Raw genomic sequence first — 16,272 nt, 5'->3', positions numbered from 1 at the left:
AGCAATATTCGTCCTAATCCATGGAGGCATGATAATTGCTCACAGCTCGAGATGGTGGACACGCGTCGGATGTGAGGCCCCCAAAGTTGAAACTTGAGAGAGAGAGAGAGAGAGAAATATAAACAAAAAAAGGTATGAAATGGGGAAAGTGAGGGGGTTTATCTGAAGTGGCTTTCCCAACACAAGAAATGAGTGTCATGAGCCAAGGCAGGCCAAAAACATAAATATATTGAAAATTGGGTATATAAAACCAAAATAGAGCAATAAGGAACTGTATAAATAGAAGAAGAGCTGCAGACAGAAGAAGAGCAGTAGTAGCAGGCAGGCAGCAGCAGAAGAAAGAAGCCATGGCTTATCCTCCTCCTCATGATCACCATCATCACCCTCCTCCTCCTCCTCCTCCTCATTCTGCTGTTAATAATGTCCATGGAAGCATTGTGAAGATCTTCTGCAAGTTGGACAAGACTTATAGCCTGGCCGTCCGCAACGATAAACCTGTCATGCTCCCATCTAACTCTGAAGATCCAACGCAGGTTTAAACACCCCCCTCCCATCCCACCAAAAAAGCGTTTTTTCTTTTCACCTAATACCGTTTTGTGTACTTTTGATTCTTGATGTTCCTTATTTCCATCGTTTCTTCTTCATAATGATGATCGTTGATTCCTGATGTTCCTTATTTCTATCGTTTCTTCTTTCTTCTTCATAATGATGATCGTTGATTCCTGACGTTCCTTATTTCTATCGTTTCTTCTTTCTTCTTCATAATGATTATCGTTGATTCTTGATGTTCCGTAATTCTATCGTTTCTTCTTCATAATGATGATCGTGATCATGGTGATGATGATTATGATGAAGGTGTGGATCAAAGATGTATCGTATGGCGAACGGACCAAAGATAACTATGGATCTCCTGCGTTTGCTCTCATCAACAATGCCACCAGGAAGGTTCTGAAGCATGGGAAGATCAAAGGCCATGAGGTTTGCAGCCATGGAAGAAAAAAAAAAACTAAAACATAAAAATAAGAACGAATTAAATTGGAAGGAAATGAAAATCGAACAAAAAACTAACGTCCTCAGTGAGGCTGGCAGATTCACATGGTTGATTTCCGGCCGGGCATGCTGGATGAAGACATTCTCTTCTCAGAGAGCCAAGATTTTGGGGAAGGCTTCCGAACCATAAGAAACGCAAGCGACACGTTGCTTAACGTTACGATATTCCACGAGCCTGAGAAGAAATCACTGTTCCACCGTGACAAGTCGGCCAACGAGATCAAAGAAGGCACAACTCTTGTGCTCGATACTTGGCACGAGAATGACCGACAACTGTGGAAGATCTTCCCACTCTAGAGTAAAAAATAAATAACAGAGACAAAAAAAGGTATAACCATGCAGATTTCTCGCATGCTAATTTTTGAGAAATTTTGGGGTTTTAGGACTTTAATAAGTTTTCCTTCTTAGGGTTTTGAGGTTTTTTACTTGAAATATGAGAAGATATAGGGTTCAGGATCTAGTATGCTTTACAGTTTTTTTTAGTTCTTCTTTGGAAGTGTGAAGATTGATTTAATTTACACATTAATTGTGCTTCTTAACTATTGGTATGTGTTGATTGATTTCTGATGCAGGGATTATGAATCCTATCAATACCAATTTAGTGCTTATTATTGGTTTGTGATGCAGCGATTATGAATCCTATCAATACCAAATTTGGTGGAGTGGCATCATATCTCCAAGCCTTCTAATATTGTTAAAACCTAATACCTAGCATATATGGCAATTTGATTTGCCGTTATGTTGTTCAATGTATCGGAAGTTTAATGAAAATTGAATAGCGTTTAAGATGTTCCTGGGAATTACACATTACATAGTCTTTGAATAACACTATTGTCACCTTCATTGAAATTACAAAGTTCGACAAACTTGCTTGTTGGTAAGTATACTTAAGGCAAAAAAAGTGAAGCAAAGCATTGTAACCATATTACGGATTAGTAAGATTTGAGGATTAGTAAGATGGAGAAGTAAGAAAATATTGTCAAGGATTAGTTAGATGGGGAAGTAAAGAAACTATCATAACCTTTGGGAATTAACAAAATCAATCAACTGGCTTCTTGCTTATAAGTGTAGGCAAAAGGTGAAATAAAATGAATCAACTGGTATCACCTTGGGGAATTAACAAAATGAATCAACTGGCTTCTTGTTGATAGGAAAAGGGTGAAATAAAGCACATTAAGGTAGATGAGATGGAGATACATTAATTTAATAAAACTCAAATCACTTGTTGATGATATTAATTAAGGAAAGTTTATGCGTGTGGACAAAGAAATAAGGAGCAAATCAACAAAATCAATGATTGGTAAATATCATTGTTTAGTAGATGAGAGGTAAGTGAATGAATCATTAAATGCTTGAAATTGTCATGTGGTAGAGATGAGGGGTGACAATTTGTAAATGATTGAACTTTTTGAGTGGATATTCCAAGGACTAGAAGCGAAGGCATGTTTCTAGTTTATCACTAAGAAACATGTGTGTATACGACACTACCCAAAGAGACGAGGGGTGAGGAGTCATTAATTATTGTTGAACTTGTTGCGTGGATATCCAAGGACCAGACGAAAATGCATATTTCTAGTTATCACTAAGAAACATATGTGCATACCACACTACCCATTGGGAGAGACCTATATTGTTTAAATGTAGTGTATTCTTGATTGTCTTTGACCGTCTCTTTCTTGCTTCTCTCTCTCTCTCTAGTGGGCATTTTCTAGTCTCGACTCTTATTAAACTTTCATGTGTTTTTTTGCGTTTCGAATTATCTCACCTCTTTGATGGCACATTTCTTTCTTTGTTTTACCTCAACTCTCCTTAAATACTATTATTGACCCTTATGTTGCACATTCTTTTGCTTCTTTCCATTTGCGCAACTCTTTTTCCCTTGTGTTATGATTATTGAAATAATACCCATATGCAAAATCCAAGTGGATAAGGGGTTGGGGTATTGAAATTATTATCACCCATCCAAGTCTAATACTCAAAGAATAAACAATCATTTGCCCATCCTCCATAGGAGGGATTCAAAGCATCTACCACCAATTTGTTCTTACGAGCAGGATAGATAGATATCCTTGAGAGAGTGATTGTGATCTATGGCCTATGGAAACAAGTCTCTAGATGCGTTAGCAGCTTGTGTAATGGAGTTTGATTTCATGGAATATATTTAGGGCAAGAGGAAACAGAGCACAATATTGCCCTTGAAATCTTCTATGTATTTTGAGGATCTCTAAAATACTAGGGGTATTCTGGGAAATCATCCAAAATACATACATACGTACATAGATACATATACGTTCATACATACATACATCCATACATACTCATACATACGGATATGCATATGTACGTTTACTGTGTACGCATACATTCTGATTCTGATGGCAATTCAGCCGGTTAGGTCACGTGAACTACCTCCACAATGAGAAGAATGCGAAGACTGTTGTTCCACGACGGAGGTTTCTTCTCCTTCTTCAAACCTCTCGTTCTACCCATCTGTAGAAAACGTATAGGAGAAACATATCCACATCACGGAGATTTGAACAATACCATAGGATATGGCCCAATCCCAAGATCCGAGACCACATGCTTCTTCCTCCACCGATCGATCATTACCCGGGAAATCGGTCACTTCACACAGGAAACCTCGCCCTACAATCCCTCATCATGATTACATTGCCTTGTCTTCATTTAATCTGCCCAAAAATGATGGTCATCTGAGGTTGGAGACCTTAATACGAGAACAGAAAGATGAGTGTAATGCTGAGTTTATTTCACCCCTTGACGTAGAGAAATGTAAACATAAAGAAACAAGGGAGGTTGGTATATGTGGTAGAGATGGGTCTAATTTAGATGGATTTAAGTGTGAAAGACCTAATCAGGGTAGTAGAATAAAACAGAATATTGTTGTGACAAGGGACCCATTGATGGAAAAATCGGAAATACTTCAAAGACCAATTGACGGTGAGGGTTGTTTTCAAAGACCCGAAACTTCATCACATAATGTTGCTAGTCTCAAAAGGTCAAAACATAATCTGCTAATGTCAAGAAAAGTTGAAAATACTGTTTCAGATGCAAGAGAAGGTTTTGTAATACCAGGAAGTGTAGATGATAATGCAAGAAGCCATTTTGTAATGCCACGAAAAGCGAATAAAAATGTTTCAAATGCGAAAGTCTCAGGAAAAGAGAATGATAATGTTTTGAATGCAAAAATCGATTTTTTTACGTCAGTAAAAGGGAATGATAACATTTCAGATGTGAGAAGAAGTTTTGTGATGCCAAAAGAAATGATTGATAATGTTTCAAATGTGAGAGAAGGTTTTATGATGCCAGGAAGAGTAGATGACAATGTTTCGGATGTAAGTGGAGGTTTTATGATGTCAGAAAAAGTGGACATCGATGTTTCAAATGCCAGAGGCAGGTTTGTGATGTCAAAAGAAGTGGAGGATAATGTTTCAAAGGGGAGAGAAGGTTTTATGATGCCAGGAAGAGTAGATGACAATGTTTCGGATGTAAGTGGAGGATTTATGATGTCAGAAAAAGTGGACATCGATGTTTCAAATGCCAGAGGCAGGTTTGTGATGTCAAAAGAAGTGGAGGATAATGTTTCAAATGCAAGAAACAGTTTTGCAATGTCAAGCAAACTGGAAGATGATGACGATAATGTTTCAAATATGAGAAGTGGTTTTATAACGCCGAAAAAACTGGAAAATGATATCTTGAATGCAAAAACCGGTTTTCTAATGTCAAGGAAATTAGAAAATAATGTTTTGAATATGAAAATTGGTGATATAATATCAGAGAATGTGGATGATGCTGTTTCAAATGTGAAAGATAGTTTTATAATGTCAGAAAGAGTAGAGAATTTCAGATGCAGTTTCATGATGTCAGAAAGAATGGAAGATGAGGTTTCCAGTTCAAAGAATGGTTTTGTAAAGTCAAGAAAATTGGATGGTGATGTTTCAAACTCTAAAAATAGTTCTATAATATCAGGAAAAGTGGGTAATGATGCTTCCAATGCAAAAAGCGGTTTTGTAATATCTGCTACAGTGGATGCTGATGTTTCAAGTAGCAAAAGGTGGAATGAAGACTTAAACATTTCAGCGTTCAATAAGGTTAAGCTGTCATGATCTATAAGAGCATCTTCACATCTCTTCCTGTTATGTATGCCAAATGAAAAATCGACAGGAATGTTCCACTCATTGAAGCCTAATTGACACATACACTCAATACAAAGATTGTGAAGATCTGTTATTAAGAGGATATTTATGACATCTTTATGTTACATCCAATGTACTATGATTAGGAGGATTCGTATGAAATCTTTGACGGACACCAGATGTAGCAATTGGGAAAGTCTATGGCTTAAGAGGATTCTTATGGAACCTTTGGCAGTTGCATTTGCATATAAAAATTGGGGATGCATCTTAAATAATGCAAGAATTGATTCTATATCAGCATGTGTGTGTGCATGTGTTCATTTAATTAGAGCAAATGGTGAAGCCCGTTTTCCTTTCTATTTCTTGTTGCATTGATTTATTGTCTTTCCATATGATCCATGACTGTGCTATGGCAAGCATGGTGCACCATTTTTGATAAAATAAAAGAAAAGAAATATGGCGAATGATGTTTTGAGAAAGAAAAGACATGCTTGTGCAGAAATCTCGAGTCTGGTGCCCAATCTCTGAAAAAAAGTGGATATTGGGTATTACAGATTTTGTCACTGACGTTGAAGCATATGTCAATATTGTGGAGAAAGAGGTATGTATAGTGAGAATATTTTTATGCATAGACCCAGTAACACATGATGTGTGATTATCTATGTCTACTTGCCTTGCAGTACATAAAGAAATATGGTCAGCAGCTAAAATTTCCAGTCTCCAAGTTATTGCCTGCAAATCCTGATATTCTTGAAGGTGTAATTGATCTCACACAGCTGAGCTATCTAAATGAACCATCTGTCTTATACAATCTTGGTTGCAGATATAGTCAAGATAAAATTTATGTAAGATTGCAACATTACATTCTTACATGACAACCTAAGTGTGATTCACCCTTTCAAGTTTTATTGATCCCCTGTTTTCTTATCACAATGTATCCAAAAAGACTAGAGCTGGACCGGTTTTGATTGCAATTAATCCGTTCAAGAAACTCCCGTTATATACAAAAGACTCTCTTGCATCTTATGGTACAAAAACTGAAGACAACCATGAGCCACATGTATATTCAACAATGGCAAGTGCTTTCAAAGCAATGATGCAAGGTGTGTTTGTATATAATGTGCAGAATAATATGGGAAGATCTATTTAATAGCAAAACCCACATTAACGAGAGTCTATGTTGTAACTTTAGCAGGTGGAATAAATCAATCCGTCATCATCAGGTGGGTTACACAATCATTGGTTCTAAATGAAAACAGCCTAGGGGTGTACCATGTAACCCCAAATATATAAACGGAATAAAGGTGTAAGATGGAGTGTAATCAACCAATACCTAATTGTCAAGGAAACCATATATATTAATCATAATGCTCATGATGCTTTTCTTAGAAATGGTGATATTCTACCAGGTTTTGAGTGCATGTAAATCCCAATGCATTATGTTGAAAAGAAGGAACATCATGTGCATCCATTGAAGGTCTTTAATTTTCATTGATTATGTCAATCCTACATTCAGCACATGGTCCGGCATACTCTTATTCTCCCCCTATACTTGCATATGCAACTGTCCTTCGTTTTAATGTTGGCTATCATGCCATGAATCAATCCTCAATGCCACTTGAGTAGTCCCTCTAGTTGTAGTGTACTCTGATCCCGAGGAGCATTTGCATTCAATTGCATCTTCCTTCCATTGAGTAATTAAGAGCATAATTCATCTGGTTCACTAATGACATCAAGTGGAGATTTGTTTTCATGGGATTTCATTTTTAAGTTTTATGTTAAACTTCTGTTCTTATATACCAATTAACGACATCTGTGTCCCTCCAAATGATGCTCTTAACGTTTCTATTTCAGTGGTGAGAGTGGTGCTGGTAAGACTGAGACAGCAAAGATCGCTATGCAATACTTGACTGCTGTTGGTGGCAGTGGTGGTCTCGAGACCAAACTCTTGCAAACCAATCCAATCTTGGAGGCTTTTGGAAATGCCAAAACATCAAGAAATGACAACTCCAGCAGATTTGTAAGGCCAAAGAAGCATTCATGATCTTGCTTTCTAGTTGAAATAAGCATTATGTCACCAAGATGACAACTGTTTTTAGTGCAGGGAAAACTAATCGACATATTTTTTGAAGACTCGGGAAAAGTTTGTGGAGCATGGATTCAAACATGTAAGAACCAAAGAATGTTAGGGATGTTTTCTTCTTATCGAGAAAAAATATACGATTATACAAGAATTGACAGTTTTATGTGGATTTTCTCTTCCATGTACCTGGGGTTCTGTCTTATTGTGCCAATTTTCAATGGAAGATTTGCTTGAGAAGGTAGATTTCGAATGAGCCTTCTAAGAAAAAAAATCGCATTAAATCTTTACATGAAAATGATTCTCAATGTGACCAATTCTCAGTCTCGAGTTGTGCTACAAGCAAATGGTGAACGGTCATATCATATCTTTTACCAGCTTTGTGCTGGAGCTGATGATACACTGAAAGGTATACTTTTTATTTATAAATATAGACATTTAATAAACAAATCAAAACTTTGTGTTTTATTTCTTGCTAATATTAGGCTCTCTATTTTAGATGCCATTCACTTGTTGCCTTGCAAAGATTATGCATACCTAAATCAAGGCGATTGTTTGTATATTGAAAACGTCAACGATGCTACTAAGTTTCAGGAAGTTATAGTGAGTACAAAGCTATAGGGGGTTTTGTTTTATGGACACATATATGTTGTGGCTCATCTTTGATTGATAAGCAACCTATGATTTCATTAATGTTGCATCTGGATGCAGCTTGCAATGAATGATGTGCAAATTACGAAAGACGAGCAGCATATTATCTTTGAAATGCTATCTGCAGTGTTATGGCTAGGAAACATCACGTTCTCAATTATAGATGACGAAAATCATGTCTGTGTGAACAACAATCAGGGTAAGGTTACTTTCCATAGCAGATATATTTGAGGACTAATCTACACAGTTCATTGATATCATTTTTAAAAATTTTACTTGATGAAACGATGTAAATACCCTTATGTATAGATGCAACAGTTTCAGTCCTATGGCTGGACAGTAGGGATTCCTGACATTTAAACACTTAACATGCATAAATTGATGGGAAGATTTATTGTCCATCCCATTTATTATGGATATTTAAGATCCCTCATATGCTCTTTAAATATAGCAAGCATATTGAGGTTTCTCAAATGAATATGGAGGTTATCTCTCATTAGATGTGGTATATATTCTGAACCAAAATCTTAACGATATGCATGTGTCCACACATTGGAACTCAATGACAAGAACTACATTGTTCTATCTACTATCAAGTTCTTCTTTCAATCAGGTTGTTCTTTCGACCTCTGTCCTTCCTCTTGCCTGAACCATACTACCGAGAAGTTATCCATACTTCTTATTCTTAGAAAAAGAGGTTGTATTGACGAATGCTGTCCTTCCTGGATCCTGTATTATTCAATCTTCTACTTCTTTGATACAAGGTCTCACTTATGCATACCCTAGATTTTACTTGGTATAAAAATCCCAAAGTTTGCTTGCCACCTTATATTGTCTTGAAAGTAGCAGGTGTTGTTGGTTCTGTTATCATTAACCTGAAATGAGCCAACAATTAATTTGATTGTTACAGATAGACATCATGAAGCACGATAACCATCTAGAATAGTAAAGCTTCCTTACATATTCAAGATAATTTTAGATGGAAATACATGAGTATGGATTTTGTGACTGGGATATGGTTCCCTTGGGGGTTCTTTGCTAGACATTTTGGGGCGAGAAACCATTATAATCTATGGTAATCCATAGGTGGGATAACAATCAATCAAAAAAGAAGCCATATCCCAGCTTATTTTACTTCCAATTATAGAGCATGGATAATTTCTTGGAATTTGCTTTATATCTTGTGGATGCAGGGACAAGCTTGTTCGACTTCCACTATATTTTGTTTTCCATGGATATCAAAATGTGGTTTCAACGGTTTACCATGGCATTTGTGACCATTGGCCCATGTATATTTATCAACTAAATCTGAGGAACAAAGATAGGAGACCAATCAAGATGGAATTTGACAAGAATCTGCGTTATCATGTTCCTTGTACTATATATATTTTATGAATTGTTTATCTCTTACATTCATTGCTCTGGTGAAAATTTCCCTGTAGAAATTTGGGAAATCCACCCTCGTTTGCAATTTTATGACAAGATCTTGTCATGATTTGTCTTTTAGACCATCATTGGTGGATCCCCCCCTGCTGCTGAATATGTATCTGAGTATGTTGCATTTATAATGTAATGAACTTAACCTTGCTAAAAAAAAGGGGATAATTACCTTTGTGCACGTATTTCATGTACAGAGTTATAGCGTTTCTTAATACTAATGTAGTATCTTTTTCTTGAGAAAAATACATGCTGTGACTCACACTGATCTGTCTCAAAAATAGCGCTCGGATATACATCAAAGCTGTTAAAGTGTAGCAAGGACTGCCTCATGACATCACTTTCTTCACGGACAATTCGAGCAGGACACGAAGATATACAACAGCAGCTAACTTATTCGAAGGTAATGCTTTAATGTTCTACTTACATTCCATGATGGGGCCATTTTGTGTTCTTATGTATGTAACATTGTTTTAGGCAATTGATTCTAGAGATGCCTTGGCCAAAGCTATCTATGCTGGCCTTTTTGATTGGTTAGTTGATCGTATCAACAGGTCCTTCAAAGGTCCAAACTGGCCTACTAGAAAATGCATAAGTATTTTGGACATTTACGGGTTTGAGACATTTCTGGTAAGAGACTATGAATGACCATCTGTTATAACATTCCAAAAATCATAATTCATTCATGCTAACCCGAAAAGATCTCCTACACAGAAAAACAGCTTTGAGCAGCTATGTATAAACTACGCGAATGAGAGACTTCAACAACATTTCAACAGGCATCTGTTTAAACTTGAACAAGAGGTATTGGAACAGTAGAATTATATCTTCCTTGCTCACTTTTATAGTCTACCTAATTTGTTATGTGCAATTATTACTGTAATCCACCTTCTGATAAGCAGGAGTATACGTCTGAAGGTATTGATTGGACACACATCGAATTTGAAGACAATCAAGAATGTCTTGAACTCATTGAGAAGGTTTCTATCATGTCTATTTTTTATTTTTTTTCATCCCCTTTTTCTTTTTCTTCAGGGAGGAAGTCTATTAATCTCCCTAAGAAAAACAAAAAACCGAACTCAAATAATGATGATTTCAGCTGAGATTTATGCATATCATTTTATTATTGTTCACTTGTCTATTGTGCTGACTTATTTTCTCCTTAGAGGCCCATGAGTCTGCACTGAGTCAGTCCTTGGCTAAGCAAGAATCTTAATTTGATTTTTAGAAAGGGTCCATGAGTCTGCTCTGAAAAAAATATGCTTTGGTGAATAAGAAGTGCATGCTTTCTTATTGAATTTTTGCGCAGAAACAAATCAACACTCATATTTTTATTGCCAAGAACATTTTCTACTTTTGATGGATGTAGTGGCCAGTAGGAGTGATTTCTCTACTCGATGAGGAGTGCACATTTCCTAAAGGTTCTGATGATACATTTTTGGACAAATTAAAATTACATCTTGATTCTAATGCCTACTTCAAGTCAGAAAGGACTAAAGCATTCACAATCAAGCATTATGCTGGAGAGGTGATTCCCTGATAAGAACAAGAGAAAAATCAATTGTATTGGTTCTTAGTTGATTCCCTGTTCTTGAATGGATATTCACTCTAGATGTACTGAAGGTGTGTCCAGGTTACTTATGATACAGTAGGATTTCTGGAGAAAAACAAAGATGTACTTCATGAAGACTTGTTGCAGTTGTTGGCTTCATGCAAAACTAGCTTACCACAAAGTATTGCAGGTAAAATTGTACCAAGTCTCCAAAAGATGATGAATGGAGGACGTAAAATAGGGACAGAGCTTCAGAAACAAAGTATTGCAGTAAAATTCAAGGTCTACCATTTACCTATCTCTACGCAAGTTTTCAATAAATGAGTATTTTCTGTTTTATGCTATTTCTTTTTCTGAAATTGTGATAATTTGCAATAGGCGCAACTTTGTGAATTGATGCAAAGATTAAATAGCACCGAGCCTCACTTCATTCGCTGTATAAAGCCCAACACGCTACAACAACCAAGCCTCTTCGAAGAGAACCTGGTTTTACACCAATTATGCTGCTGTGGGGTATTAGAAGTTGTTCGAATATCTAGAGCTGGATATCCAACACGCACATCACATCAAAAGTTTGCAAGCAGGTGTAATTGCAAACATTTTGTCTCTTCAATAAGTATAGTATTAAAGCGATTTTTCCTTTCATAATTCATTTGGCCACTTGTTTAGTCATATCTAGATTCTATTTTGAGCTTATATAGGTTCAATCTTGAGGTATTCTCTTTTTTACAGGTATGGTTTCCTGATTGCTAAGGATGCTACTTTGCATAACGATGCACTCAACTTATGTATCGCAATCCTTGAACAGTTTTCAGTACCACCAGAAATGTACCAAATTGGTAATACAAAACTATTCCTCAGAGCAGGACAGGTAAACAAGCTCCTTTCATTAGTATCTTTCTACAGCATTCAAATTGAAATGCAGTAAAAATTCTTACAAGAAAGTTTCCTTGAAAATAGATTGGCAGATTGGAAGACTGCCGCGAAAAAACCCTCGAAGGGATCATACTCTTTCAGAAATTGTATAAGGGATACAAAATTAGATGCCGCTACAAGGCACTCAAAAGGGCAATCATTGTTTTACAATCTTGTATGTTTGATAGTACAATTCTGGAATCTTCATGCTAAAAGTTGTGATCTTACAATGCACAAAAATAGTTAACGTTCAGCTGTTCACAGTGGTTCGAGGTAGAAATGTGAGACGAGAATATAGAAATAGACTCAAAGAGCATTATGCTGCAATTATTTTGCAACGGTTTATAAGAGCCAGAGCAAAACGGAAACAATATCTTGAGAAAAGGCAAAAAATCCATGTCTTTCAACAAGGTGAACATTCAATTTGTGCCGTCTGTTTTTGCATTTGCGGCATGATGAAAGACTTGCATTGTTTAAATGTTATAATTAATTATATTGCCTATCATTCTCTTTGTGCACATACATGATAACTCCATGACTGTAACACTAAAAGCCTCTCCATGCTTAAATTTCTGGTTTCTTTCAACCGTGTTTTCATATATCATCCAAGTGGAGTCATGTGCTCGAATTCGAAGTACTCTATTACTCCAAATGACATTCTGCCCAATGTGATTTTGAGATGAAAACATAAATGAGCATTGTCTCCTTAAAACACATTTTCTTACAAGCAACCTTCTCAAGTTTTATATATGTGCCTTGGGTTCACTAATTAGAAAGAAAGATATATTAATGTCTACTAGAGGCCAAAATCAGCATAGGAGACAAATCATGATTGCAGATATGGGTGAATGAATCCATGTCTCATTCATGCAAAAATAAAAATAAATAGCTCCAGGTTTCTGAAAGCTCCATAATCATTATCTCAATGATTGATTGCAGATATGGGTGAATGAATCCATGTCTCATTCATGCAAAATCAGCATAGATATATTAATGTCTACTAGAGGCCAAAATCAGCATAGGAGACAAATCATGATTGCAGATATGGGTGAATGAATCCATGTCTCATTCATGCAAAAATAAAAATAAATAGCTCCAGGTTTCTGAAAGCTCCATAATCATTATCTCAATGATTGATTGCAGATATGGGTGAATGAATCCATGTCTCATTCATGCAAAATCAGCATAGATATATTAATGTCTACTAGAGGCCAAAATCAGCATAGGAGACAAATCATGATTGCAGATATGGGTGAATGAATCCATGTCTCATTCATGCAAAAATAAAAATAAATAGCTCCAGGTTTCTGAAAGCTCCATAATCATTATCTCAATGATTGATTGCAGATATGGGTGAATGAATCCATGTCTCATTCATGCAAAATCAGCATAGATATATTAATGTCTACTAGAGGCCAAAATCAGCATAGGAGACAAATCATGATTGCAGATATGGGTGAATGAATCCATGTCTCATTCATGCAAAAATAAAAATAAATAGCTCCAGGTTTCTGAAAGCTCCATAATCATTATCTCAATGATTGATTGCAGATATGGGTGAATGAATCCATGTCTCATTCATGCAAAATCAGCATAGATATATTAATGTCTACTAGAGGCCAAAATCAGCATAGGAGACAAATCATGATTGCAGATATGGGTGAATGAATCCATGTCTCATTCATGCAAAAATAAAAATAAATAGCTCCAGGTTTCTGAAAGCTCCATAATCATTATCTCAATGATTGATTGCAGATATGGGTGAATGAATCCATGTCTCATTCATGCAAAATCAGCATAGATATATTAATGTCTACTAGAGGCCAAAATCAGCATAGGAGACAAATCATGATTGCAGATATGGGTGAATGAATCCATGTCTCATTCATGCAAAAATAAAAATAAATAGCTCCAGGTTTCTGAAAGCTCCATAATCATTATCTCAATGATTGATTGCAGATATGGGTGAATGAATCCATGTCTCATTCATGCAAAATCAGCATAGATATATTAATGTCTACTAGAGGCCAAAATCAGCATAGGAGACAAATCATGATTGCAGATATGGGTGAATGAATCCATGTCTCATTCATGCAAAAATAAAAATAAATAGCTCCAGGTTTCTGAAAGCTCCATAATCATTATCTCAATGCATGTGGTAGAATGATTGGGGATGGTTTACAAACATAACATGCATAGCTAATATGTATGAGCATAATGCTGACTGAAATTTGTATCTGAATGTTGGTTGGTGGAGTGAAATGATGCTATGATGAAGTTTAACAAGTGCATTCAGGTGTCCTCATGTAGATTGGACATGGTGATCAATCATCTCCATGATCTGGTGATGATATGCCCCATGTTCTTTATATCTTGGTACTCTCAATCTCCATTGTCTTCATCATTCATCTCCTCTCTCAAGGCCAAACTATTGTAGTATCATCCTTCTCATCGTTATGGTTGAAAGCTGGATAGAGGGAGCATACTTCTCTTTGTTATGGTTGAAAGCTGGATACCTGTACAAATTATTCCGTGCATTTGATCTCTCCTTTACATCATTTGCAAAATCTTTCAGCTCTCATCTTCTAATATTTAATCCGTTCATATTCATTGGAATTCATCTTTCCCTCCTAAAAACTCTTTATGAAATTGTCTAAGTGTTCATCTCCAGCAATTATATGTCAATTGGCCACAAATTGACTTAGCAATAAAGGGCTAACAGCATATGGATTGCCATCAAGTAACGTTAATGGAACTCTACCTGCAGGTGATGGATTGACAACACCATCTACTGTAAAGCAACAAACAAACAACGAAGCTATTCGTTGCCATTGTCATGATTTAGAGGAAAAGGATGGAAATCTCATGGTTCTCTTTTCCCTCAAGATGCATTAAAATACTCTAATAAATTCACCTGTTATTTTCTAAAAAGAAAAAAGTATACATCAATACCCATCAACATATGGAATTGAGAATAAATGCTCCTTTGGCACTGCATTAAGATAGATTACGATAACATTATTTTTTCAATGAAGGTAACACAATCTGAAGAAGATGCGAGAGCCAGAGTCTCAAACTCACTTAGAACTAAAATAGAGAGACAAATTCAATCTGTTGAGGCCACACTTCGAGAAAAAGAGCTAGAGAATGCTAATCTTCGGCAAAAGCTTGACCGCTATGAAAAACTATGGTCCGAAATCCCAGGTTTAGAGGCAATGTGGCGGATGCAAATGATATCTCTTCAGAAACAAATCAATGATGCAAAACAAAGCCTTGGGAATCAAGAGGCAGCTTCATGTCATGAATTGAAACTAGATGATACATCTTCAAGAAAGAATTATCTCATCAATACACCAAGAGGCTCGAGGCATATCCTCCCACATAACAATGATACCCTGCCACACAAAAATACTATGCAACATAACAATAATATCCTTCAACATAATGCTATCGTCCCACATAACAATGAAATTGCTCATGAATTTGATTGGGATGAAACCACATCCTCCGTAGATTCATTAAGTTCAGACCATAACTTGACCTCTCAGAAGACATCTTCTGAGAATTTGTGTCTCTCTTCTGAAAGGCGACATGTTTCTTCTGACCAACTGATAGTGAGCAAAATGCGACAAGAATTTGAGCACAGAACGCAAGTTTTCATGGATGATGCAGAGTTCCTGAAAGAGGTGAAATCTGGCCAAACAGAAGCATGCCTGAATCCTGATGAAGAACTGAGTAAACTCAAGGAAAGTTTTAATGCTTGGACGAAGGACTTCAAGTACAGACTCAAAAATACTAAAGGGGTTTTACAGAAGCTTGGTAATGGAGAGCCTCTACATAAGAAGAGAAATTGGTGGAATAAACGGAAAATCTTACTCCATAATGTTGTCTAAGTTTGTATATATAGTTCATGTTTCTTGGTGGGGGGGGGGGGTGGGGGGGGGTGAAGGACCCAAATTAGGGATGACATACAAATTTGGGTGTTTGGACATCTGGCACATATTAGGGATTTTGAGATCTTTAACTCAAATTAGGCTCTTTTCTCTGGTGCAGTTTGGGTTCCTCTGACTACCTCAAAATGAAGCAAAAGAGTCTTCTTGGATGAAGTGTTCTTCCATAAAGAATTTTTGCATAAACCCCAATTAGGGTATTGGGTATGTCTTAGATTTCTTCAACATGGAATCTCATTAGTATGTCTTTTGTTTATGCAATTAAAGTTTAAACCCCATCATATATTTTGGGTTCTCTTGTGATGTTGGTGTTCTGGCCCTAATTAGGGTCTAGCTTTGATATCCTTTAATGGAAATATACCCGAAGATCTAATCACCATCCATATTTGTGAAGTTTAATGCACATTAATGTGATTTCGAGGTGGTCATACTGGTGACCCAGATAAGGGTTTTTGGATATTTGAGTTTTCAACGTTCTAATAT

At 36.4% G+C, this 16,272-nt stretch overlaps 2 protein-coding genes across 3 annotated transcripts; both read left to right on the top strand.

The window, feature by feature from the left end:
* Window positions 1-315: 315 nt before the first annotated feature.
* Window positions 316-1,840, top strand: LOC147850191 (ricin B-like lectin EULS3). Of its 2 annotated transcripts, none has more exons than XM_087336116.1 (4): window positions 316-533; window positions 856-978; window positions 1,090-1,378; window positions 1,678-1,840. In XM_087336116.1, exons 1-3 carry the CDS (start codon window positions 348-350, stop codon window positions 1,345-1,347), a joined length of 567 nt encoding a protein of 188 aa, XP_087192242.1. In that variant the 5' UTR covers window positions 316-347; the 3' UTR covers window positions 1,348-1,378; window positions 1,678-1,840. The 2 variants fall into 2 exon arrangements, with proteins under 2 accessions (XP_087192242.1, XP_087192241.1); XM_087336115.1 differs by having other exon boundaries at window positions 1,623-1,840.
* Window positions 1,841-3,368: 1,528 nt separating this feature from the next.
* LOC147850190 (myosin-3-like) lies at window positions 3,369-15,999 on the top strand. Its single transcript, XM_087336218.1, has 23 exons — window positions 3,369-5,159; window positions 5,704-5,805; window positions 5,885-6,049; window positions 6,151-6,307; window positions 6,400-6,427; window positions 7,059-7,224; window positions 7,309-7,372; window positions 7,512-7,525; window positions 7,609-7,693; window positions 7,784-7,887; window positions 7,996-8,134; window positions 9,657-9,775; window positions 9,850-10,002; window positions 10,087-10,176; window positions 10,275-10,352; window positions 10,742-10,900; window positions 11,006-11,206; window positions 11,303-11,508; window positions 11,657-11,795; window positions 11,885-12,014; window positions 12,104-12,250; window positions 14,607-14,707; window positions 14,875-15,999. The coding sequence occupies exons 1-23, from the start codon at window positions 3,603-3,605 to the stop codon at window positions 15,730-15,732; spliced, it is 4,962 nt and encodes a 1,653-aa protein (XP_087192344.1). The 5' UTR covers window positions 3,369-3,602; the 3' UTR covers window positions 15,733-15,999.
* The last annotated feature ends 273 nt before the right edge of the window (window positions 16,000-16,272 follow it).

Source organism: Azolla caroliniana, unplaced genomic scaffold (genome assembly GCF_043228905.1).
Source record: "Azolla caroliniana isolate FFs.n. ecotype wild unplaced genomic scaffold, voAzoCaro1.0.p SCAF_21, whole genome shotgun sequence".
NCBI lineage: Eukaryota > Viridiplantae > Streptophyta > Polypodiopsida > Salviniales > Salviniaceae > Azolla > Azolla caroliniana.
The sequence above is the reverse complement of the archived record's forward strand: the minus strand, read 5'-3'. Positions and strand labels throughout refer to the sequence as shown.